The following is a 25,511-nucleotide window of genomic DNA, read 5'->3' as shown; positions in this document are numbered from 1 at the left end:
CAACTTATATAGCCTGGCTCCAAGAGGGGAAGAAGGTAGGGGGAGTAAGGGAGACGAGTAAGTTGAGTACTGGTGAATTAACCCATTAGTGGATGGGGTATGTGTGCAAAGTCTCTTTTTCCACCCTCATCATGCAGGAATTCCACAAAGTTAAGCCTGAAACTGTTATGCTTGCTCGATTATCTTGTATCCTCCTAGATCTATCATTAGGAATTTAATTTCCAAACAAAAAAAAGTTTATGAATCTAAGATTTAATTTTTTAAACTACCCTTCATGTGTCAGCATCAAGGAATCAATTTTGTAACTGAGCAGGTCCCTGCCCATTCTCCCAATTGGGTTCCTACAAGCACTTCTTCCCTGATGGACAGGGACTCTGAGGAGCATACAAGCCCAAATATTACAGAGTTTCATGTGAATATAACATAGCTGCAGCAGGCTATTCTGAAATACGCCTACCAATTTTACAATCTAATAACTTTCATATTCAATAAATTGTATCCTTCATAATTTTATCAGCCATTTCATTTACCAATTTTTGCAATTTTAGTGGTTTTTTGCACACCTAGTGCTAGCACCTGGATAAACTGTATTCCCCCCGATGAATCATTACCTTAAGCCCTAAACTTTAGTCCAAAAAAATATCAGTCATATTCCTGAAAGAAAATTTTTTAATTGAAAATATAATATTAAAATAAAATTGTATATGAGAATAAATTTTTAAGAATGAGTCCAAAAAATCACCCTGTTTTTTCAGGGCCAGCATATGCGATAGCAAGGTATCTTCGACCCCTATATCACCTTTGTGCATTGCTATAATGGATCATGATGGTATCAGTTTTGGATTATAAAGAAGAGTATTTATTGATCATTTTTATATGTACGGCCAACATCATTCTAAGCTTCACATTTTGCTGTAGTGTCTATTTCTGCCATCAACATCATTGAAACATGCTGAAAACCCAAATTAGCAGAACTAGGTATTGTATATTTTTATTGATAAATGTATGCATAGATTATTTAGAAATATAGGGAGGTAAAACACGTAAGTAAGATACCTGAAAGGGAGCATTTCATGATGGTGGAATCTCCATTTTAGAATTTCCCAAGGTATTTTCATTGTTGATTCATTGGTTGAAAATTATTTGGATTACATATATAGAATGTTAGTTGGTCTCATAAAATAACTCAAAATATGATATTTTGAGTTATTGATCAAAGGAATATAATATTCTTAAATAGAGGATTCCAATTCAGTCCAGTACATATCCCTTTGGTGGATTCATGAATGCTCCAATAGAAGTAATAATTTCAGGATTGTATAAGGTATAGTCTAATTTTTATTTAGCTAAGTAATCATTTACTTTAATTCCCAATGAATGCTTTCAATTATATTAATTTCTTGATGTAGAGGTGATTGTTCATCAGCAATCTCTAATTTTACATTGTTTCTATATTTCAGGCTGAGGATATGTTTCCTCCTCCATTTCATATTTTTTTTATGGATATGTAGGTAGCTTGCAAAAATCTCTACTTCCCGTTTAAAATTACAATCAAGGCCTTATTGTACATAAAATTTTCATAAAGAAGAACAATATGACTACATCAGTGCTAAGAAACCAGAGTGCTATAAAAAATATGTTCCTGTTATAGTTACGGACAGTTACGAACCTTTAAAACTCCATATTCATACTGAAGCTTCATTGGAAATAATTGGTGGTGAATTCGGCTGGCATCTATTGCTTCTTTTATAGTTTTGTTGTACCATAGATTGTATATTGAAGCCTAGACAAATATGAAATTTATTCTATTAATATATTAAACATAATGTGTGATATAGGTAATTAATTACATTAATGTACCAAGTTGTGTGTTTTATTAACTTTACATTTTATGAAATATTTACCAATATTTTAGTTAATATTTCCTGCCTACTAATGAAAATTACTAGTGAAATAATTCAAGCATCATTCAGTAGAGACTAATAATAATTAAATGCTTTCACCTCTGAAGGAAGCTTCATTTTAAAATGGCTTGAGTTCCCAGTATTGCCCTACATTGCTTTTCCAACATTTTCTTAGAAATTAAATTAAAGCTATTTTATGAATTTAAAAAAATTCTCTGTACTTTCAATCTATGTCCTCGAACAATCCATTCACCCCTTTCTGTTTCCCAGGGGAAGTACACTCATATTTTTCAAACAAGAAATAAATTTTACTTGATACTATTATTACCATAAAAAATGAATGTTTAGGAACACTTCATTAAACATGCATTCAGTATTTTCAGGTGATTGAATAAAACCAAACTCCATTTTTCATTTGTCTCAAGGGTATGAATTTTCCACTTTGCTTTTAGGGCTTCATTGTTTTGAAGCTCAGCTCCTAAGTGAGATTAAGCCAATAATATTTGGGTGATATGCATTTGACTCATTATTTTCTACCTAGAGCAAGTTGATGAAGACAAATAGACTGATATTTCAAAGACCTACAGGGCATGTAGATTGGGAAGGATGCATTCTCAAGGATTTCACCACATTCATTGTATTAACAAATAAATTCAGTGGAACCTGAGAGAATGCAGACTTCGTATATTAACTAAGTAATGGTAATATTTCTCAAAAACTGACTCTAACAAAAGTTTTTCATACTACCATTTTATTCAAATGTTTAATCATAAAAAATATCATGCCCAATTTTTAGTATTTCGAATTTTAAAAAAGTAATTGGATTGGACTAAAAGCCAACATACATGCAAAGTTCATGGTTTCTGGCTAATTTAAGTATATAACTCTCTGCTCACAGGGACATTAAGCAATAGTCTTTTTGTAGCAAGACTCTAAGCCAGCAATTGAGTATTTCAGGTGTTCATGTACTTAAATAAAAAAATACTTTATTGCCCATGTCAGAAATAATGAATTCATAGACAATAATTTTTGAGTCATAGGACTGGGTTAATTATCATATGCTTTTAATGCATAACATGTTTAACTCCATTTATCAAATTACTTGTGCTGACAATTGACTTATTATTCGACTCAAAATTATTTAAGCAGTAATTCAGTAAACTATAACCATGCATCATTTTGTCATGAGATGATTGCACTTGGAAAGCAAACCACACAACTGAGTTAAATAATGTGCTGAGTATGTAGGCATTTTTTGTAACTTATCAGATAGATTTCATGCATTTTACCAAAGTAGTCGCAGTTGTGATTTTGCTCCCTCCTGCAGCACCAATTACGAGTCTCACATTTCCGCTTGCATTGTCTACAAAGATGGCTGGGCACATTGATGAAAGAGGGCGTTTTCCTGGATGTATGAAGTTTGCTGGTGATGGTGGAATACCATAAGCATTGGTAATGTTTGGGGCCGAGAAGTCATCCATCTCATCATTAAGAATAATGCCCGTGCTTCGTGAACGGCGCATGCCCCCTAATCTGATGAGTAGCAAGAGCAAATTAGACAAATGCTTTCCCTTAAAATTTGAGGATTTATAAATTCTTAGTACACTGCAATACTAAAAATTTCGTCAAGCATTAATGTAATGTGGGATAGCACAATACATGATGCCTCAAAATATGTTTTGGCAGTCACAACACATCATTAATGAAATAATAAAAATAGAATCTAATTACATGAGATTGATTGTTGAAGTCACTGAAACAGCATCACCATCAGGAGAAAGTACACATATGTGTGCAGTTCCATGATCTTCTGGTTGGGATGTGACAGCTCCATAATGTTGAGCATCTTGTGATGTTTCATCATCAGATAATAAATTACGAATAGCCATGGCATATTCTCTTGAGGTCAAGTTTTTGACCAGCTAAAGCAAAGAATAATATTTCATTTACATTTTCCATTTATTGAGGATAGCAACATACTTACTGTTTGTGGCAACTATTGTAAAACAATGCATAACTGAGCAACAATCCAGCCATAAAAAGATTAAGTCACATTATATTCATAAGAATTGTCATATGAGATCAACTCTATTGATCACATTATAAAATAATATGATCACTGGATACTAGCAATGCCCTGTACTGCTTTTCCAATCCTTTCTTGAAAATAAAAACTAACAGGTGGATGGGATGGTTGAAAACATGCACATTTTCCAAAAATTATTGCCATAAATATTCAGGCAATCATTTCAACCTATAGATTAACATCATGATCGATGGATTATCTAACAAAATTGTACCTTTTGAATTTCTACTCTGAGAGCCCTATGAGTAATGCATGCTTAGTACTATTTTTATAAAATGTAAATGAGCCGGTAATTAGATATACATTAATTCATTCAGTACTACAGTTAACAATTAAACATGAATACATTTATAGCAACATTCAACTTTTTCTGTAATCTGTAAATTGATTTAAATGTCTCTGTTACCTGTTGATCAGGAATTTAGCATCTATTATTAGCAGTAGACTTCTGAGTTTGGGTAGGTTTTTGATGGCACCCAGACACTGCGTAGTACTGACTTCTAACCCTTAACTAACATTCCTTTTATTTTCCTTGCTCACACGAGATCTGGTGAATAAAGAGGATAATCAAGGATGGTGATTTAATATTTTGTCAGAAACTGGCTAACAATCAATGATGTTATCCTGAATCCCTCCTCAACAAAAGGATCCGAAGACATGCTTACACTACCGAACCTTCCTCCACAACGGAAACCCACCCTCTTTCAATTTGGACCATATACTTCTCAGGCCTGGAATCTCTGCGATTAATCCTAAAAGACCTCTACCATATCCTCAAAAACCATGATTACTCTGCCAACCTTTTTCCCAAAAGTCCCCCCGTTACCTTCAAATGCCCCGGTGACTTATCAAATCTCATCAAATCAACCAATCCACTCCTTAAATCCCTGCCCCATCCCAAAACCACTCTCATGCCCTGCAATAAACCTAGATGCAAAACATGTCCTATTTTCAAAACCAGAATCCCATCCCTCTCCCCCCCAATTTTTAACCCTCTCCCATGAGTTCCCTAATCCTCATGTACCTCCAACAATGTAGTTCACCTTCTTAAGTGCCAACTTTGCCCCACCTTTTATAATGAACAGTTTACCACACCCTTCAATATTATAATCAATAATTACTGGGCCTCATGCAAAAATTCTTCCCTGATTGGTATGCTCCCAATCCCCAAACACACCTCCGAACACAAGACTCCCTTTGATAAATACTATAGTGCATCCATCATAGCATCCCTCCCACCCTCTGACCCTTAACTGAAACTCAAAACAATAGAGCAAGCTTTCATCTGGCTCCTGGATTCCTGGAATTGCCCAGGTATTAATATTAAACATTAATAACCCCGATCTGAAAGTACTTTCATCCGCTCTCCACTCCTATCACCTTCCATATCATCCCCTCCTAACCATCCATCTCTTCCTTTGCCTACCATCGCATTCCAATCCCCCATCACTGTCAAATGTTTTCTTGCAGCAACACACTCGATTATGTCCTCTAACCGTTCGTATATCCTATCGACCTCTTCCTCCGTATGGTTGCTCGGTGGCATGCACACCTGAATAAAGCCAAGTTCGTCGATTCTGCTTTTATCTCTACTAGTAATATTGCCCCCCCTGCCGCTGTATATTATTCTATAATTATCACTCCAGTGATCCCCACTCTCCTTTCATCTCACCTCGCATAGGTCTAAAATATCTATATTTCCCCTTTCCATCTCTCGCTTAACATTCTCTAGTTTCCCTGTCCTCATCATTGTTCCTATTCTAACTAATTTGGTCTTCTTCTCCTGCGTCTTCTGTCCTGCTGCTGCCGGTTTTCCCTTGCAAGGGTTTTGTGGGATGACAACGGCGGAAGCCTTGCCTCCCCCGCTGCCGCGTACAACACACGACCGATTGGGCCAAGCCCCGTTGCCAGGACTCAAAATCTCTGTAGTGACCATCATATTTATCTTGGGAATGACAATTGAGGTGGTTTCCTGTTGCCTTTCACAATAGTGTTTTTAACGTGACACCATTACTTACTGGCCGCCCTACTGTGGTCAGACGCCATTGCAGCTGCCTCACTGAGGAACAGACGTTGGGAGGACTACCTTTCGTCTGGCTCCTAACCTTCAACCTATTTGGCATAGGTGACCCTACCAGGAGCAATTATTATTACTCCCGCCAGCACAGCTCTAGGGGTCATCAGAACGCACAAGCCCTTCCACCACGTCAAGGTTGTAGTCTGGGGAGGGGATATATATATATATATATAATATATATATATATATATATATATATATATATATATATATATATATATATATATATATATGTATATATATATATATATGTATGTATCTATGGGTGTGTATATACATATGTGTGCATGTGTGTGTATATATGAATACATACACACACATACATTAACCTGTACTGCAATTTGCAAAAGTACTTTAGTGATCCCAGAACTATGCAAGTTCTCACCTTCAGTATGAACTCTCTTTGTAATAAATTATCACTTTGACACTGAAAAATGTAAATAAAAAGCATAAACTCACTTCTGATATATCAGTATAGGCAGGGTCTCCTAATTCAGTTCTTCTCCCATACATATACTTGAAAGTTTCTATGATTCTCTGATATGAGGTTACTTCATTTTTGGCTGGCAATAAGTTATCCAAAATGTTCATTCCAAAAGCAACCAAAACACCAGATCCAGGAGGAGGCCCAGCATATAATGTTAAATTTCCCTTGGTCAGATGTGCTTTGATCGGAGTATCCCAATTAGCGCTGGAAAAATCAAGTTGTGTCCATTTCATGCATCTTTCTGGTAACATGCACCAAAATTAAATTGAAATGTTTAAAAATGACATTAATATTTTATCTGTTTTACATTTATTAGTAAAATAAAATCTTTTCAGAGACTGACTAAAATTTGCCCAGAGCAATCAACAAAATCAAAAATTTATGACAAAGAATGAACAAACATTTTCCTTAAAAATATGGGTAAAAGCCTTAGGGTGGAGAACTCAAATGTAATTTTAAAACAACACACAATATTGCTATAAATGATTGCCTCTAGAGAAAATCTAATATTGGTGTGTAGTGAGGAGCTGGCATTTAATTTCTATTAGATGATTCAGCTTCTTAATCTTTCTTTACAATGCATTTTAACTTAAGACAAATAACACTAAAGGGTATTTATGAAAATAATATGAATACAAACCATTTGGGTGGCATAGGATATGAAGTGTTGGCATATAAACTGCTAATATTAAAACTATTTGTTATAATTTATGAGTACGCAGTAATATTTTTGAGGATATCACTAACCACATTCTCTCTTTTTTGGTTTTAACATGCTCGATAATATTTTATACATTAACTTCACTCTAGAAGCTCAACCTATGTTTTTTACTCATTAAAAAAATGTTCATTACCAGTTACCTTTTATTGAAAACACAATTAGCAGACTTCTAGTTCAAAGATTGCATATCTGAATTCATCAAGAACTGACAATTAAAATATAAACAAGTATGTATCCAAACACAATAGGATTAAAACATTTAAAAGTTACTATTAAAGAGACTTTGACAGCCAAACTACCAACAACATATTCTAATTGTAATGTGGTTTACAAATGATCAACTTTAGTCGACTTACTTGTAATTTGCCATGTCTTCCATGGTGATTATACCACCATAGCTTTGGATATCATCAACAAACTGCTTAGCAAGCGAGCCATTGTATAGGGCATCTCCACCTTCTTCTGCAATAACTTCAAGTGTTTTAGCTAAGGTAAGGCGCTTTATAAAATCACCATCTTCCCAAGTATGATTTGTAGCAGGATTAATTAAAATTTCTCTAAAAGAAATGATGATATAAGTTGGAATAAAAAAAAATAATAGTCAATGACATATTAGCTTAGTCAAAAAGGTAACAAAGGTCATTCCATATGAGGATGTGGCGGCGCAAGGAGAGCAGACGGAACGCACGGTGGAACTTATTTGTTCCAAGTTCCGGAAAGTACAGCCCGTACGACAGGGAACTGCTTGCCGTGTATGAATCTGTTAAATATTTTCGGCATATGCTCGAGGGTCGTGAATTTTCAATTTTTACTGACCATAAACCCCTGATTTATGCCTTCGCCCAAAAACCAGAAAAGTGTTCCCCGCGTCAGTTTCGGCATCTAAATTACATTGCCCAGTTCTCCAGCGACATCCGTCATCTTTCAGGCAGCGAAAACGTAGTCGCGGACGCCCTTTCAAGGGTAGAAGCTGTGAGTGGTGCCATCGATTACAGCGCCCTCGCACGTTCTCAGGCGGAAGACGACCAGCTCAAACAGCCCAACGATTCCCTCCGGTTGAAAATGATGCGCATTCCCGAGTGTGAATTTCAGTTATATTGTGACGTGTCGACACCATCAGTCCGCCCTTATGTAACTGAACCCTTCCGGAAGCCAGTCTTTGACTCGCTGCATTGCTTGTCACACCCAGGAATACGGGCTTCCACCAAGTTGGTCGCAGAACGGTTTGTGTGGCCCTCGATGCGCAAGGATTGCCGTGCATGGACACGCGCATGTATTCCCTGCCAGCGAGCGAAGATTCATCGCCACACAGTGTCCCCTGTGGGAGGCTTTGCGCCGCCCACCCAGCGTTTTGAACATGTTCATATCGACATTGTAGGCCCCTTGCCAGTTTCCGCGGGATATCGGTATTGCCTGACGTGTGTCGATCGTTTTTCAAGATGGCCAGAGGCGTTCCCGGTTAGGGACGCAACAGCTGACACGGTCGCCAAGGAATTCTTTCGGAATTGGGTGGCTCGCTTCGGCACTCCACTCCGGATTACGACGGACCAAGGCCGACAGTTTGAATCACATCTGTTCCAGCAGTTGGCGGGGCTCACCGGTTCGAGGCACCTGAGAACCACGGCTTATCACCCCGCAGCAAATGGCATGGTGGAGAGGTTCCACCGCCAACTGAAGGCAGCCATAATGTGCCACCAGTCGGATGGTTGGCCGGACGTCCTGCCAGTAGTGCTGCTCGGTATACGAGCCGCCTGGAAAGCAGACATTGGGGCGTCGCCGGCGGAGATGGTTTATGGTCAACCACTCCGTCTACCAGGAGAGTTTTTCGTCCCTAGCGAGCGGCCGGCGGACGACGACCTTAATTTCGCCGCGCAGCTACGGCAACATTTCTCCACCATACGACCAGTTCCTGCGTCACGCCACGGCAAGAAGTCTGTCTTCTTGCATCAAGACCTGTCGTCCTCATCCCACGTTTTCGTGAGAAACGACGCGACAAAGGTTAATCTTCAGCCACCGTACGAGGGTCCCTTCCCGGTCATCCGAAGAGAGCCAAAATTTTTCGTGGTCAACGTCCGAGGTAGTGAGAAAACAATTTCAATCGACCGCATAAAACCTGCCTACACTCTTGAGGAGAACGACGGGACGAGCAGCGCAGCACCCGCATCTCTTCGGGACAAAACACACCCAAGAACCACCACTGCTGCACCTGCCGAAGAGCCGAGAGAGACCCGCTTTGGGAGGAGGGTCCATTTCCCAAAGCACCTGGAAGATTTTGTACCATAGCATCTCACTTCTTTTCGCTAATCCTTCCTTTTTCATTCTTTAGTGGCCTAAAGTCTACAGAGGGGGTGATGTGGCGGCGCAAGGAGAGCAGACGGAACGCACGGTGGAACTTATTTGTTCCAAGTTCCGGAAAGTACCACCAGGGGGACACGGCGTCGCTACGACAGAGAAAGGTGGACGTCGGTCGGGAGAGTCAGTCTGCCGCGAATGAAGAAGCAAGCTGTACGATCGCCCTCTGTAAATCCGTTTCGATAATAAACCCGTTGAGTTTAACGCTCGAGTGTAATTTTTCCTAACGTCCACTAGCGTAGAAGGATACCCCTTCAAGCATTTGGTTAGACAACAAATTCTTAGAATAGCTTAATTTTCAAAGTTAATGGTATTCAGATCATTACTACTAAATGTTTCTAGCTTATTTAAAGATTATTATTTTATATAGGGGTACTAGATGACAGCTTTGACCAACAACCTTGGAACTAGTTTTTTCCTGATCTTAAAACGTTATGATTCATAATAAGATGTTATCATATACATGCATGTAATCGGCTGATAAATGTAACTGCTGAAGAACCACAACAGCACATTTGTATGAAAAGTAGTATCCCACCCTTCATAACAAACAATCTGAAAGGCTAATTCAATTGACAAAGGTTTAGGAAAACCTGATTCTAAGCCTTACAGTATGTGAAATCCACGCATAAGAAGGGAAGAGATGGCAGCTACTTTCCTTGTGCTCCCATCAGTTTGGCAGAAAGATATGGTGCCTGATAAATCACATAACTTTGATGAAGTTGAGTGGTCCAAAATCACCCTGAGTTATAGGCCCTCCAGTCAGTAGATAAACACTCTACCCATAAGGTTATCAAGCTCCCCTTGGACAGTAAGGTAATGAGGTGTCCTGGTCTCTTGGTGCAAGCATTAATTTTGCCCACCCCCTAGATTAAAATTGAAATTTTTGACAGGAACTTGAACTGGGGGCTCAGGATCCACTGCCCTCTCCAATATGACCAGTTTATTTTCTTCTTGTCAAAAGAGCCTTTGGTTGACTTCTCATTTACTTAGTTTACCAACTCTTCAAAAGATTTCTTCCTGTGCAGTCACTCGTTCCTATCAAGTTGGGTTTTAACATGCTATTGGCTGATATAGGAGGCTTGTCCATGAGGATAGAAAATAAAATAGGACAATCATGAGCAAAACCCAGAATTTGATGTTAACAGCTCTGGCCACTGAACACCCATGGAAAGATGGACTCAAATGACCATAAGTTTCTAATTTGGAGATATATTACTTTCCCCAGATTGGTTTCGACTGAAAACCTCATGCCCCAAACATAAAAGAAGTTTTAGGTCAACAACCATGCCGAGGAGAGGTTGGTATATGGGCAGTGATCATCTATTAAAATTTGCCAGCAAGGCCACTACCATCAACTTCACCTAAAATGCTTCTCTAACTCATTTTCTCATGGAGAACAATAGAACATGTTACACATGAGATGCATACTGGTCCTTAGGTCAGAATAATAAATAATCTGGGAGTAAAAATTGTCATTTCCCCACTATCCTTTAAGAGATTAAAAAAGTCAAATTTAAGAACATAACACTTCCTCATCGAGAAGATGAAGAATATCCTATTAAAAGCTAAAAAGCATTGATTGGTGTTATAAAAAGTATAACTGCAAGGATATTCTATGCATTTACATGATTTTAAAATCTCTCCTTTAAAAAATTTAACATTTTTCTCATCATTTAGTACAGTACATGTTCTACTTTAGCATTACCTTTTTTTAGCCTTAATAATTAATCATTATGCCAAAAGGTCTCACCTCATGGAAGGAATTTCATGTATAATTTTTTCTTTTGATCGCAGGATTTTAGCAATGTATGCATTTACTGGAGATCCTTTGCGACATAATTCCACAGTTGGCATGACTAAATCTTTCCATGGAAGACGACCAAACTTTTTATAAGCTTCCCAATACCCTCTAAGTTCACCTGGGACAGCCATTGAGAGTCCACCTGTTAAGAAGATAAATTGATTAGTAGAAATAAAGACTATTTTTCAGGGAAGTGCAGTTTTAAAACCATTCCCTGATAATGCAACAATTTCAGAGCGTAAAAATCATTCGCCTTGACTGGGACTCGAACCCAGATCCCTCAATATCCGGTCGAGTGCTTTAGCCACTTAAGCTACCGAGGCGTCCTCTTAAACTCTGATGGAATTTGTCATTCCCTGATAATTATGCACACAAAGCATATGGCATTCCTGAGTCTGCTGTTTACCAAACTAAATAATCAAAAGAAGCATGGGTATAATTTTGAAATGCATTTCCATGCATATTTATAAAATATTTTGAAGGTTAATTCTCTGTTAGAGGAAAGCAAAACTTCTCATCATAGCCAGCAACAAATTCATGTTTCAACAAAAGATTTTTTTTCATTATTTACACTACTGTATCATAACGTTAAAAGTTTAAAAGGAAATGGTGGGAGCTGATAAATGGAAAATGTAATGATTTAACATAATCCTTTGAAATTGAGAGATCAGGCTTTAGTATAAATGAAACTTAATTGTATGGGAAATAGATAATCATAAGGGCAATCCTAGCACTAAATCGTAATGATACACTAAATGTATGTCTTGAGAGCAAATCAATGATACAACAAGGTAAGTTGATTTGGAAAAATCACAGGATTCTTCAAAATATGGTTATCTTCAAAACTATTTAAAATTTGCGCAATAGGTACTTCAATCATGGCACTTCTACTTCATAGGTAAAATATAATATACTACTACAAATATCACAATTAAAATCATTCATTGTTTATATGGCCTCAACAGGGTTAAATAAATCATGAAGTCTTTCATCATTCATTTTTATGAAATGGCATAAATTCAAAAATAAAATAATACATACAAAGAAATATATGTGCTTTTGTCATAAGAGTGCTAAGGCATTCCATTATGTATCAAGACAGCCTGTTAATACTAAATAAAGTTCACCAAACATGAAAATACAATATCCCTAGGAAGGGAGTAATGCAGGGATTATCTGCCATTAGAGTATGGAGCTTAGTAGACTCGGAGATTTAAACTGTAAAAGTGAATGCTACTAACAGTTAACATCTTATATATTCCATTGCAGGTAAGTTCAATCAGAGTCAAATTTTATGCTAATCCTCAAGTAAATTTGGCAAAAATATTTTACACCAACAAAAACCCATCATAAAAATTGATTGATTTCTAAAATGAAAAATGAATCATTAGAAAAATTGGCAAGCACTTCCCTGAATTAAGATAGAAATATCTTCTTGGAGTCTTTTCACCCTTCTTTTGATTCCCAATGGTACCAACTAAAATTTTTCTAATGATGATCCCCTTCTGCCTGATGAATTAAAATGTAAAATTTTAAGCTTTCCCTAAATAAACACAGGCATCATATGAAAAAGGTGACAGAAAAATAAAATAATTAGCTAAGAGTAATTAAAACAATTAAATTTCTATTTAAGTGCATTAATGTTTAACATGCACTAGCCAAGTCTAAATCTCAATGAATGTTCAATGAAAAACTTGCCTATAGAGCAAATATTTAGTAAAAATATTTAATGCTAATTATAAAATAAGAGTCAACTGTAATGACTTTTGATAGAGATTGCCCAAAAAGATTTTTGTGAGACACAGAAAGAGTTGTTCAATAAAATTTTTATCATTTCAGAATTAATTATCAGTAATTAAAGATTCTGAAGCAGGATCATTTGATTTAAGATTAATTTTCATACCAATTTCAGAGAGAGATTCATTTCCATGGTACATATTCTTATCAGCAGCTGCTGGGGCCGTCTCCCGAGCATCAAGCACATAAGCTTCATTGCTCTTTTTATCATAAATGGTCATCAGGAACCCTCCACCAAGGCCCATGCTCTGAAGACATGTGACACCTTCACAAAACAAGGCTGCAATAGCAGCATCAACAGCAGAACCATTCCGCTGAAGTATATTTCTGAGAATGAATTGTTGAGAATTTGGAGTCACATTATTAACTGAATAAAAACCTTTTTCATCACTAATCAAGATGATGTAGTTCAATGAATTCAATTCTAAAGTGATTACTTTGCTATTAGGCAAATACATAGGTGATGTGGCTTAGCACAGTGAGGATACTTTAACCATGTGGTAGAACCATGTCTTATTTATCCAGGAAGCTATTTCTTTGATTAGCTTCTTCAGAATGACAAAATTCTCTAGAGAACACCATATATTCTAGAGCATATAAAGGCTACATAGATTCCACCCATAATGAAAACATAACATTCTTACTACAATTACATTACATTACTTACAACAACTACAATCCATTTTGACAACCCTATGTTTACTCTGCAAAACCTCAGGGTGGGAAGCCAAGACACAAGCCATTAAACCAACCAAATCCCCAACAATCTGTATATCAGGTGACCTAAGGGGTCTAAAATGTCTCACAATACCTCTTAACAGCATAAGGAAAATCTCCTAGAGTAATCTGAGTTAATTTTGCAATGGCATTGTCCTCTGAAATCAATATCTAAGAGACGTACATGAGATGAATTCAACCAATTCATATGAATCTGATTTATGTGAGAAACATAATATAATGCTCATGTTAGAATTCACATGAAGACTTGAGATTAACATAAGATGACTCATTGTACTTAAAATACTAATAGGATGGAACAATATATTTATAACCTGACAATCCTTATAAACAATTCTAACCAGAGATCTATTCAAAGATCACTTGGACTTATCTGTGCTTTCCAAATCAGGATATGACATAAGTGTGACGTATCCGACAAAAATTAAACTATGCAAGTTAAGAAAAACATCACATTTTTGATCAGAAAGAGAAACATGTGATTATATAGGGGTGCACATCATATTATGATCCTTATAATGTGATTACTTCATATACTTACTTTCCTATCGCAGCACATGGTCCACCGTTTGTCACCACAGCTGCCTTTGCGAAAGTTCCGAGGACAGATGGTGAGGGAGGTAATGGGGATGTTGGATCATCTGTCAATTTTTCCCTACTAGCTATATCATCTGAATGCTCTGGTGCTTGAAATGTTACTCCCAAAACAATTCCAAGGATAAGAATTGAGGCAAATAGGGAGAATGCCAATAATAGTATCTTCTTCCTCCTCTGTGTCATTATCCTGGAAGAAAATGAAGGGTTGAAAAAACATAAAATATTTCTCATTCATCGTACAACGAATGAATAAGGAATAAATAGATAAAGAACGTACTACGGCCGAGTGCATGGAAAGAATGTAATTGATTGAATAGAATGAATAAGGAAGTTCACTAGTTTCTAGTTTTGAGGTTCAGAGCTTGCAGTGGTGGTTTGTTAAGTGAAGTGACCCAGGTGGGTACCAAACTCCCTGATATCATTTGGGTTTGTAAGTAAGAAGGGATATGTAGATTTGGGAGAAAAGAGAAAGGGTGGAAGGAAATACAGCATTTCGTTCAAGATAAAGTTCACCAAGAGACATCCCATCTCATCTATGGATCATGCATTACAATTGATGAGCTACTATGATAAAACTCATGTACGATATGGAATATCCATTACTAAAAGAGAGCACCTGCACTAGGATGTGAAATCAAGCCTTCAGCAGTAAAGCAAAGTTAGTTCCCATGGCACTCTTATAGATGAGGTTAATTCATGTTTCATGTTGTAAACATTGATTTACTTAAGCCCAGTATCACATCCCAATAAGCATACTAATGACAGTACCTGGATCCAAACTGGAATATAATCACACCATTTCTTTGTATCTACAAAGTTCCTCTTAAAGAAGAGTCAGGCTTCTTTGTTGACTCTATATCAATTCAAATCTCATTTTAACTGATACATGACTAACTTTTACAGTTTTAAATTGACATACTGGCTAATTAAGATAAGGCTGCTGGATAATAGGGGACTTTTTCAGCATGTGCATGGTAAAGTGTTTGCTTGTCCCAATACATACATGGTTTAAGTATACATCTATCCACTCACATAAATGGCTAAGGGGTGACTCTTCAAGTACTGTTGATTCTGTTGTACATGATGAGAGAATTAGTGACAGTCACGAGGGAAAAGAAAGGTGCTTAATGTGAAACAGACCACTATTTGGTAGTTTCAAAAGTAGATCTGTGGAAGAAGTGAATAGCAGGAATGATGAGTGCAAAAGCAATGGAGAATAGCAATAGATAAACTGTGTGACAAAAATAAAAGAATATGGCACAAATGCACACTTGAGGATACGTTGAAATCAAACCAGGTGATATGGGACTAAGAGAGTTTATGAAAAATGGAAATAAGATTCTGTAAATTCTAAAGAAGATTTAAATGATAGGGTGATAGTAGCTATTGGCGAAGAGGGTTGGAAGATGACATATGAGGTTTACAAAGAGAAAAAATGAAAAAAATGTGAAAATATGGGAAACAATGAATAACTGAAGAACTAGAGAATGCATTCTTACTGAACAACTAACAAGATCTTTCATGTTAACTCTAGTTAGGTAGCAATGTAAATAACTACAGTGAGGTTGCAATGAAAATGAAACTGAGGGTGAATGATTCTCAAACAAAAGTAGTCGTGAAAAGAATTGGAAAAAAATTATGTATGGAAGGTATTGGGTGTAGTAATTTACCAAGTGCAGGCTTTTGTATATTTTGTCAGAGTTTTTTCAAAAGGTTGTGGGAAATAAGAGGAGACTAGAACGAGTATAAGGAAGCAAAAAGCGTAGTTGATAAAAGCATACTTCTTGCATTACTGAATGAAAGTGAAAATTGGCTGTGCCGGGATGTACAATTATATAGACTAAACGCACTGTACATGGGGTACTTGAGGAGTTGTTGTGGCAAAAATAAGAGAAAAAGGCAAAGAGAGAGAGGGGCATGAGTGGATATGAAAGAATTTGAATTGGACACAACATCTGTTGACGTGAATAAAAGAAGTGTTCTACACTAGTTTGGTCTTGTTCAGGGAATGGGTGAGGGTTGAAAATCATCAAACATATAATAGATCAGAGTAAATGTTTTGTGAGGAAGTGGTAGGCCAAGGAAGTCATTAACAAATTTAGTTGAAGAGATCCTCAAAACTAGCAATATTCGAAGTTTCAGAAGCAAAAGAGCATGCATGAATGTGGCAAAGGTGAAAGAAGTAAGGTGCGAGGATAGGGGGAGCGTGGAGAAAGCAGCAGGAGAGAGAATTTTCACTCCTAATTTAATATGAGACTTTTTTGGCCAAGCCTGCGGAAGCGGCATTTTAGGTACATTTGTAAATGCGCGTTGAGTGAAGACGTAAAATCAACGTCAAAGAATCACTCATGGTGGCGGTTTTGATCTTATTCGATCGTGAACGTGACTCACTTGACGGGGAAATCACGTAAGTTACTTACTAAACCTCTTCGTTTAAGTGTCCATTGTTCATAATTCACCAGGGATCTGGCATTCACGCTTGGATTTTGAATAATTCCCTCTGTTTCAACTATACACTCTTAATCTTGGCAGAAGTAATAAAGCGCTCACTAGATTAACTAAGGTTGCCTCTACTGGGAATGGCAAAATCGCAGGTCATAAAAACAAAAACATATAATAGTTCACCTAATAATTCGTCGGAAGAGAATTTCGGATGGGATCACTGCTGTCCTTGAGAAGTTAGGGGGCGAAAATGCCTTAAGGCCCGATCAGTATTTGTCCAGTCAGTAGAAGCCGTTTGACAAGGAAAAGGCGAAGTCGAACAATCTGCGAAGATTTTATCAGGAAACCAACCGGTATTAGTATCTCGCGGGACAACAACCCCAGCTTTTCCCATAGGTTCACGTATAAACCCTTGGCTAAATACATAAATCAGCTTTCAACATAATTTGGAATACATAATACCACTAACATTTCAGGTATTTCCCGATTTTCATTGAACTTTCGATCCACGCGAGACGAGCAATACTATACTACAGCCATCACTGGCGGGAGCTAAACCTGTGGTTTAGCGTTTTCAGCATTTTGACTTAACAAGATATTCTGGATATGAGGAAAACACAAGGCACGAAAGGAATTGACGCTTTGTCTACAGAATGATATCAAAAGCTGGTTTTTAATGCCATTAACATATCGCTCACGGTGAGTACTAGCAAATACCACGACCCAAGTGTTCTCCATCGGAGTAGGTTTTGAAGCGTCCTTGAAATCCTGCCTGCCGAAACAGGACATTCTTAAAAGTTTAGAAAAATTCTTCCTGAAACCGTGTAGAATTTTCAAATTCTTATGCTACGTAAATAGGCATCAGAATTAGAAAAAATGGATGTATTTGGAGAAAAAATTATTGACATTCGACAGATTTCATTTTCAATTCTTACGTTAGCTTTGTATAATTTGGTTTACCAATATAGTTTTTACGACGCTTACTAATCAGCTTTCGAGGAAACAAACAATGCGGTGGATAGGATGCAATTTTGTAAATAGAATTCTATTCTCCTCAAAACTTAATACTCCAACAGGGCATGTCTCTCCCTCCGCTAAACTGTTTCTTTAGAGGCGGGCCTGCTGGTCAAGGTCCCCTCTACACTTGGACAGAAGGACTTTGTTGCTAGCAGACGATCTGTGTCGATCTAAGTTGTTTGGTCGTCCGGCCACTTACACGAGATTAGAAGTGCCCACATCCTATTTCTCTCTGTTGAACTAACTTGCTTATCCCAGAAGGGTTCGATATCTCGCGGCTCTCCTTTACACCGAATCCAAATTTTAAACGAAACCAAATACCTGCAGTTCAGAAAAATATACTTCTCCAATCTTTAACTGAAGCTCAACTATAATTTGAATTAACACATTACAGTTAGGCAGAAACGCAATTCTTCGTTTGATTCATCATAATATTCAAGTATCCTTTGCTTTGTGAAATAGATTATTTTTTGGTTCTTTGGTTCAATACTCCACTTTTAGGTCCATGGCTCAATGATGCCCAACCATTTCGGTACAGTGGTGTGTTATTCCCCTGGGAATGTGGGAAAGAAGTGGAGATGAAGAAGGGCGGGTGATGAGAAAGAAAAAATAATGAGAGAGAAAAGGAAAACAGAAAAAAATCAGATGGGAATTGGAAATAACTTTGCAGACTCGGAGAAGTTAGGATGGGTAACCTCAATGTGAGCCTCTTCCTTCCTTCCTCCTTCCTCTGAAATGTGAGCAGTGAACATTCATAAAAGCTAGGCGTAAGCTCTAATACTGTCATAGCCCGTGGCATGAATGTTTTCCACACAACTTTCTATCTATTAAATGCATTCTGAACTCCTTGCTCAAGGCGAATGCATTCCCTGGTACATTACTTCTGGGCTAAGCTTCTAGGCTCAGAAAGGAAGGTCAATTTAATATTAAAAAAGTTAGGACAGAACTGACCAAATTGAAGAGTTTAGCTATTAAATGGTATGATCAACTGTCACTCTGGTTTAAGGCACATAAAATTTTTACGATGGAGTGAACGCCATTGATTGTAAGTTGGAGGAAAAAGAATATCAAGGAAAGACAACACACAATAAAAGGCGAACTTGTCCTCAAAAGCCGATGTTTCCTGCTTCAAGTTTTCTCGGAAATGTCGCAGCTTTATGAATCGTGTAATCTATAGAAATTCTGTACTATAAAGTAACCTGAGCAATGCAAAGAGAATATTTTCAAGATTAAATATGGTGAACATGTGGGAATTGGTAAAATAAAGAAGAAATAAGGCAGATATTTCTTATAGCCCAATTGTCTTCGATGTATTCAACGAGAAAGCAATAAACGATATAAAAGAGAGATTAAATGCTGTATACATATACACATGAACACAAAAATGTAATAAATGAGATAAAGGAGAGATCAAATGACCCTCATGGGCCTTAACAAAAAACTAGCCTGTATGGAGAAGGGATGAAAAGTACCTGAAAATAAGCAAATGTAAAACGAAGATAATGCTCTGCAATCGGAACAAGGAAGATAAATTACAAACAAAATGAGGAAGGGCACACCTGTACAAGTGGAAAAGTCGAGCTATTTTAGACAGCATGATCATAGGGAAAAGGGAGAGGGGTGGAGCAAGTAGTCCGAGCAAATAAATATTTTTGTAAGCATTATAGTCCAAGCGAAGAATGCTTCCTGTCAAAATAAACAACTTCTAACGTCAAATTGCACGAGTCTGGGCTTAAGGAGGAGCACTTACCTGTTGAATATTAAGAGTACTAAAGAGAAGGTATGGATCACGACGGTATGACACCCTGAACGAAGGTTAATGCACGCGGGCTCAAATTCGTGGACGCTAAATACCCACCTCCTTACTTGGCCTCTAAAGTGAAACTGCCAGGAATCTCATGCGAATGTCGTTTTTTTTTCTCCTGGGGAAGAACGTGCCGATCGAATTATACACAGACGAGGCTGTCGGTTTCGCAACGGGTACAGCATGGGGAAAGTTTGCCGAGGCTTCTAATGACAGCACCGATGAAAGAACGCGAGGGATACGTCGCCTTCTTCAGTTATCACTCTTATCGAGCTTCGCCCGCGCTCACAAAAACAATGGAACCCCTCCTCAGAAGGAAGATAAACGCAGTGCTGTCCCTCCTCCCGCCCCTATGGCCGATCTGGCATGTTAAATATATGCAGACATCAAGGTTCTTCGAGTAACTGGAAGAGGTGAAGGGCGCGAACGGCAGAATATTATCATTAAAGGTAAAAGTTGAACCTGCGAACCTGAGCATTATTTAGGTCTGCATACCGACAAGTAATCATAAGAAGGAGGAAATAGGGTGTACGATCAATTATAGAAAATAATCGCGGGTGTCCTTGGGACGATACACTTGATGATGACGGGAGTGGGCGACGGAAGGGTTGGAAGAGTGGGCGAAGGGAGAGAAGTGAGAGTTGACAAAGGTTTAGGAATTGACCACGAAGAGAAAACAATAGAGGTCAGCAGGAGACAGAGGTTAATTATAACGAAAACTTGGTTAAAACACACAAATAGACGTAGATATATCGGGAAATTCTTAGGAAATCAGAAACATACCAGTTAGACTATATTATGCTTAAGCATAGATTGAAGCAGTGTCATTAATTCGCACATATTCCCAGATTCAGATCATAGTTTAGCGCTAATCAAATGTACCTCCAAATCAGATTCAAGAGATTAAAATAGGGCAGATGGATGAGTAAATGGGTGACGATACCTAACCTGGATGGAAAGGAAGGTATACCTGTATTATAAGAGGTGACCGATAGAAAAAGTCATTGGCATCATTAGAACTAGGTGGGCGATTCGGTAGGGGTAGGATATTCAAGAAATGGAGGAAGGGTGGAGAGAAACATGGCGTCAGAATTAGAGTACTCTTAACGAAAATTTCCAAGGGGTCCACAATTAAACATCTCATCCGACGGAGTATTCCAATTTAAGTGCTCTCCTCAAAGCATCCCAAGTAGGAAGGAGGATGTGACTGAAAAAAACGGCTACCCACGGGATTCGAGACCAGGTCCCCAGGATCAGAGGATAGCGAATTAGCATCCGAACCGTCCTGATCCCCTTTCTCCAATAACGGGGCAAAAATATTGAAAGAGAATCCCGTATCGAAAGTACAAGTTATGCAATAATGTAATTCAAACATCTCGCGGCACCCTGTACCAGGGAGCAGTGGAACATAATTGTGAGAGAGGACATGGAGATGGGCTAGTAGAAGAAAGACAGGTACATTTTAAGAAAGGCATATCGAAAGCAGCCATCGAAACTAGAGGAACTGTAAATATGAAAAGGATACGGTTTACAGACGAGATGATTACGAAGAAATACGAGGGAAGAAATTTAAGAATGTAAACATAGAAGTAGGTAGAAGGAGTTAACCATTAAAATTTTGGAAAGACTCTAATTAGGCGAAATAAGCGGGGTGGAAAAAGCAATGCGAAAATATGGAAAGTTTAAAGATAAATGATAAATTGCACTGCAGTATAAGAAATTGCAAGCTGTCGTAAGGAGGGCGTAAGAAGGGGAGATCCGTGCACACTCTCAACGACAAAGCAGGGAAATTATATATCAACTCAAGTAAGATTAAAAATTTAGGGGAAGAATAAATAAAGGTAATGGTAAAAATAATAGGCTAGCAATTTAGACGCAGAAAGAGAAAATTACGTCAAGATAGCTTTGGTTTGGGCATAATTTTTTGCATTATAAAAGGGGCATTAAGAGAAATCAATGCAAATAAGGTTATCGGGATTGATAGTATTCTCGTGGGACTTCTCATGAGTTTACGAGTAAGAAAACGCGATAGGAAGTTTTTATAGGCTAAACTATGAATTCGGCCAGCAGACTTCGTCAGATCAATATCCCATTACACAAAAGGAAAATACAGCCATATCCGAGGACAGTAAAAAAATGACTTTCATTTCGTGCGTGGCTACGGTGATACTTGGGATCGAGGAAGGATGTTGATACAGGACGTTCAGAAAAAGATTAGAGAAAACGTTGACATGGAGCGTGATTTAGTATGGTACAGATAAAGGGCGTCGAAGGAAGATGATGGGCGTGCACTGGAGGCGTTTGAGATGAGGATATTGAGAAGGACGGAAAAAGTAAAATGGACGGATTGGATTGAAACGAAGAAGTACGAGTACGAGGGTGATCTTAGAAATTCTCGGTCTGATAATGAAAATGACAATTTATCTAATCAAAAAATTTATCTTTCAACAGTATCGCCTTTAATATAAATACATTTCATCCAGAAGTGTTTCAGTGTCGCTATCTCTTCTTTGTAGTGTTCTTGCGGGAGTGCTGCAAAGTATTCATCTACAGCCGCTTCTTGCTTGGACGAAAAACTTTCGTCGTTCTAGGCATGGTTGGGTAGGAGAGAGCTTGGTTGGGAGAATCACAGAGGCAGTAAATAAAAACTAGGGATGAAGAGCATTTTGATTGGCGCTGGAATGCTGAGGATTGATGGATGAGAGTAAATTGAGGTAGGAAAGCAAAGTAGACGTAGGAAATGGATAGGGATACTGACTAGAATGGAGATATAACGTATGTGGAATTGAAGCTCAGTTTGTTGTAGTGTAAGGTGTCTAGCTTTGTCTGGTTAGGCTTATAAATGTGGCGATAATTAGACTCTACCTTACCAAAACCTGCCTTAAACAGCAGAATACCGTAATAAAAATTTAACGTATTTGACGTTCATTCTCTTTGTCAAGGAGGTGACAAAATAACTACTAAGGATATACATAATTTCTATCTATGGCATTTTCGTTGTCAAGGAATACGCCCATTTCATTAATGTACCCCTAATATTCTCTGCCGTTCACTTTGCCATTTTGTTGGATTATAATTGAGAGCCGGTCATTGAAAGGATGTTAATATCAACTTTGATCGAATACAAATACGTGTGACGCTGTATGTGATGCAGCTAAGCAAATGAGTTGGTCAAGAGTTATGGCTATGATCAACCACAACTTTTGAATCGTCTAAAAGTAACCATACTCCAGCAGTGATTACAGGCGACAAGTGGTCAAGATTTGTCTTTGAAAAAATACAGTTTCTTTAGTTTTTTTGGAAACCTCATTAAATGGTTGATTTAAATATTGGTTTATCGCATTATGAGTTCTGATCTAAGAAATTCAAGTCACGGCGTACGCTTTTAACACAAAGATTCTCGAGATAACGTATAAATCAAAGCAACCAATGAATATCTTAAGTTTATTAAACGAGCATGATCATATTTTCACGATCAGTTAGAAAACCAGGCATCAGCACAATAATTATTTATAATTAAAGTCGAAAATGTATGTATTTTTATGGTTTCGCCTCAAACAGATGCGGTACTTTTATTTAGAATAAATAATATAATGCAGAAGGAGTTGTCTCAAAGAGTGGCCAAGCAAATCTTTAGACGACATTTTCGTTATAGCTGCAGGAATTGGGAGAAAGAACAAATATATTTACCCTGATTATTACAATTGATTGATTGACTATCTCAATTTCCTCATGACGTCGCTTGTCATTGAGCAACTCTTGTATTGCATAAGGGCGGCACCCCAGCGGGAACAGTAGTTTTATAAGGGAGAATTGCCGACCACGAAAAACAGCAACAGTTCCATGTAATAAATTATAATTAAAAATGTGTATAAGATAATCTGTATTATTTCTCTTCTTTAATGAACAATATTATTTGTAACCATAAACAAAAAATCAACGTATTAAAAGAGATTACGGTTTGAAATGACGCAATTCCGGAATAAATAGACTATTTTTGAAGGGTCGTTAATTTTAAAATTGCACTTAAGGGAACCCAAACTCCCATCTAAACCAGATATGGCTTTTTATTCTGTTAATCACGACAAGACATGGGCCTTTGGAGTGCTGTTAAAATGAAACATTAAAGAGATTAAATTAACAATATACTCGTATATTATACATACGAGGAATGCCCGAAAAGTATCCGACCTGCTTTTTTAATTATTTTTTTATTGTGAGGGTGATGTGCACTACGAATTTGTTCCAAGATGTCAGACCATCAACAAAGAATATTACGTTGAATTCTGAAAAGAGAGGGTCGCGGTAGTCCAGTGGGTAGAGCGTTGGACTACTAACCGGAAGGTCCAGGTTTCGATTCCCGGGTTCTCTCTCTGGGTAAGTCTCTGGCTAAGTCTCTGGGCACCTGCAGCTCCACTCAAGCTACGTGATTTTTCGGGTACCAGATCTTCCTGGGAAACCATAACCGGCACAGGGAAAGGAACTGTCCCCCTACTTAGTACTGGGTGAACTCTACCGTCACCAACCAAACCCACCTTCGGGTTGATTACTGTGTTTATGGTTTCTAAAAAGATTAAGTGATACCGCGAGAAGAAAACGACCGCGTCTCTGGTCAAGCGGTAACTGGTTTCTTCACCACGATAACGCCACGCCAGCGCATTCATCGAACCTTGTGCAGGAATTTTTGGCAAAACAAAAGATTGTACAGCTTCGCCAGCGTCCGTTCAGTCCCGACATAGCTCCCCGAGACTTTTGGATGTTCCCAAAATTGAAAATGGCGCTCAAAGGAAAGCGGTTCGGCAACATAAGAGTAATGCAACACTTGAGCTGAAGGCCATTCCAAAATCTGCTTTCGAGGACTGATTTAAGATGTGGAAGCATAGCTGGGAGCATGCGGTTCAATCAAATGGGGACTACTTCGAAGGATGCCACGACTCGGATGACGAAGATTAGCACCAATGCGGAGATATGAACGCAGGTCGGATAGATTTCGGGCACACATCGTATAAGCTGCTTTTGAATACGGCATGCCACCTTGACGTACAAAACTGCACTTGAGATCTTGCAAGTGGAAGTAAACGGGTTAGGGTCCTTGCCGTTTGTTTCTATACCCAAATGCTAATCAGAAAGAGTTAGAATCACAATTTAAATTCTTCAGAGTCATTGCCACGAGTCTGACGGCGACTTGTAAAAAATTCAACTCAAACATCTAACTCCTTTGTGTCGCTTCCTTATCAAACGTGTGATTGAAGCAGCCTGAAGCGCTTCTTCGGTTGTTCGTTGGGCAAAGTCATTTGGAGTAATCGCCCTCAACACCTTCCGTCACGCGATAAGGTGCTGTAGTGTCATCTTTGGAAGTGAGAAAGCGTCCAAGTTTACTTAGATCGTTCAGTAAACATAAAGCTTTGGACCATAAATTTCGTGCGTTTCTCACACGTAAGAAATTTCAAAAGGTATATCGTTCAAATTCCTCATTCTTATCAGTCCAAAAACTCTTGTCGCTGGCACAATGTATCGCAGTGGAGAGAAATGTTTGCCACAAAGTTAGGCACAACGTTTTGGGTAACCTGAAACGATCATGAAATTTCTGCTAAGAATCTACATATTGTTAGCACAAGAAAATCTGCGAACAAAAATGTAAAAAAATAAAAAGCAGCGTTGCTCAAAATGACTATCACCCAACAA

At 38.0% G+C, this 25,511-nt stretch overlaps 2 protein-coding genes across 7 annotated transcripts in view; one reads left to right on the top strand and one right to left on the bottom strand.

The window, feature by feature from the left end:
- Positions 1-2,198, top strand: part of LOC139692407 (enolase-phosphatase E1-like) — a 39,548-nt gene extending 37,350 nt beyond the window's left edge. The window contains exons 9-10 of one of the 2 annotated variants that reach the window (XR_011701751.1): positions 756-978; positions 1,461-2,198. Coding sequence is in view for 1 of the 2 variants with exons in the window: in XM_071590582.1 (XP_071446683.1) it covers positions 1,461-1,465 (5 nt within the window). In the remaining variant the exon portion in view is untranslated. The remainder of the gene's footprint in view (positions 1-755; positions 979-1,460) is intronic. The other variant, XM_071590582.1, reaches the window with a different exon arrangement.
- Positions 1-25,511, bottom strand: part of LOC139692408 (scoloptoxin SSD14) — a 96,367-nt gene that overhangs the window by 7,261 nt on the left and 63,595 nt on the right. For all 5 annotated transcript variants that reach the window (XM_071590586.1, XM_071590585.1, XM_071590584.1 and 2 more), the window contains 8 exons: positions 14,508-14,750; positions 13,335-13,555; positions 11,381-11,573; positions 7,632-7,832; positions 6,527-6,758; positions 3,636-3,826; positions 3,194-3,437; positions 1,670-1,783 (listed from right to left, as the gene is read on the bottom strand). In XM_071590586.1, the coding sequence (XP_071446687.1) occupies positions 1,670-1,783; positions 3,194-3,437; positions 3,636-3,826; positions 6,527-6,758; positions 7,632-7,832; positions 11,381-11,573; positions 13,335-13,555; positions 14,508-14,750 (1,639 nt within the window). The remainder of the gene's footprint in view (positions 1-1,669; positions 1,784-3,193; positions 3,438-3,635; positions 3,827-6,526; positions 6,759-7,631; positions 7,833-11,380; positions 11,574-13,334; positions 13,556-14,507; positions 14,751-25,511) is intronic.

This window comes from Hetaerina americana, unplaced genomic scaffold, assembly GCF_022747635.1.
Source record: "Hetaerina americana unplaced genomic scaffold, ioHetAmer1.1.p SCAF_4, whole genome shotgun sequence".
NCBI classification, from domain to species: domain Eukaryota; kingdom Metazoa; phylum Arthropoda; class Insecta; order Odonata; family Calopterygidae; genus Hetaerina; species Hetaerina americana.
This window is presented reverse-complemented; position numbering and strand designations above follow the sequence as displayed.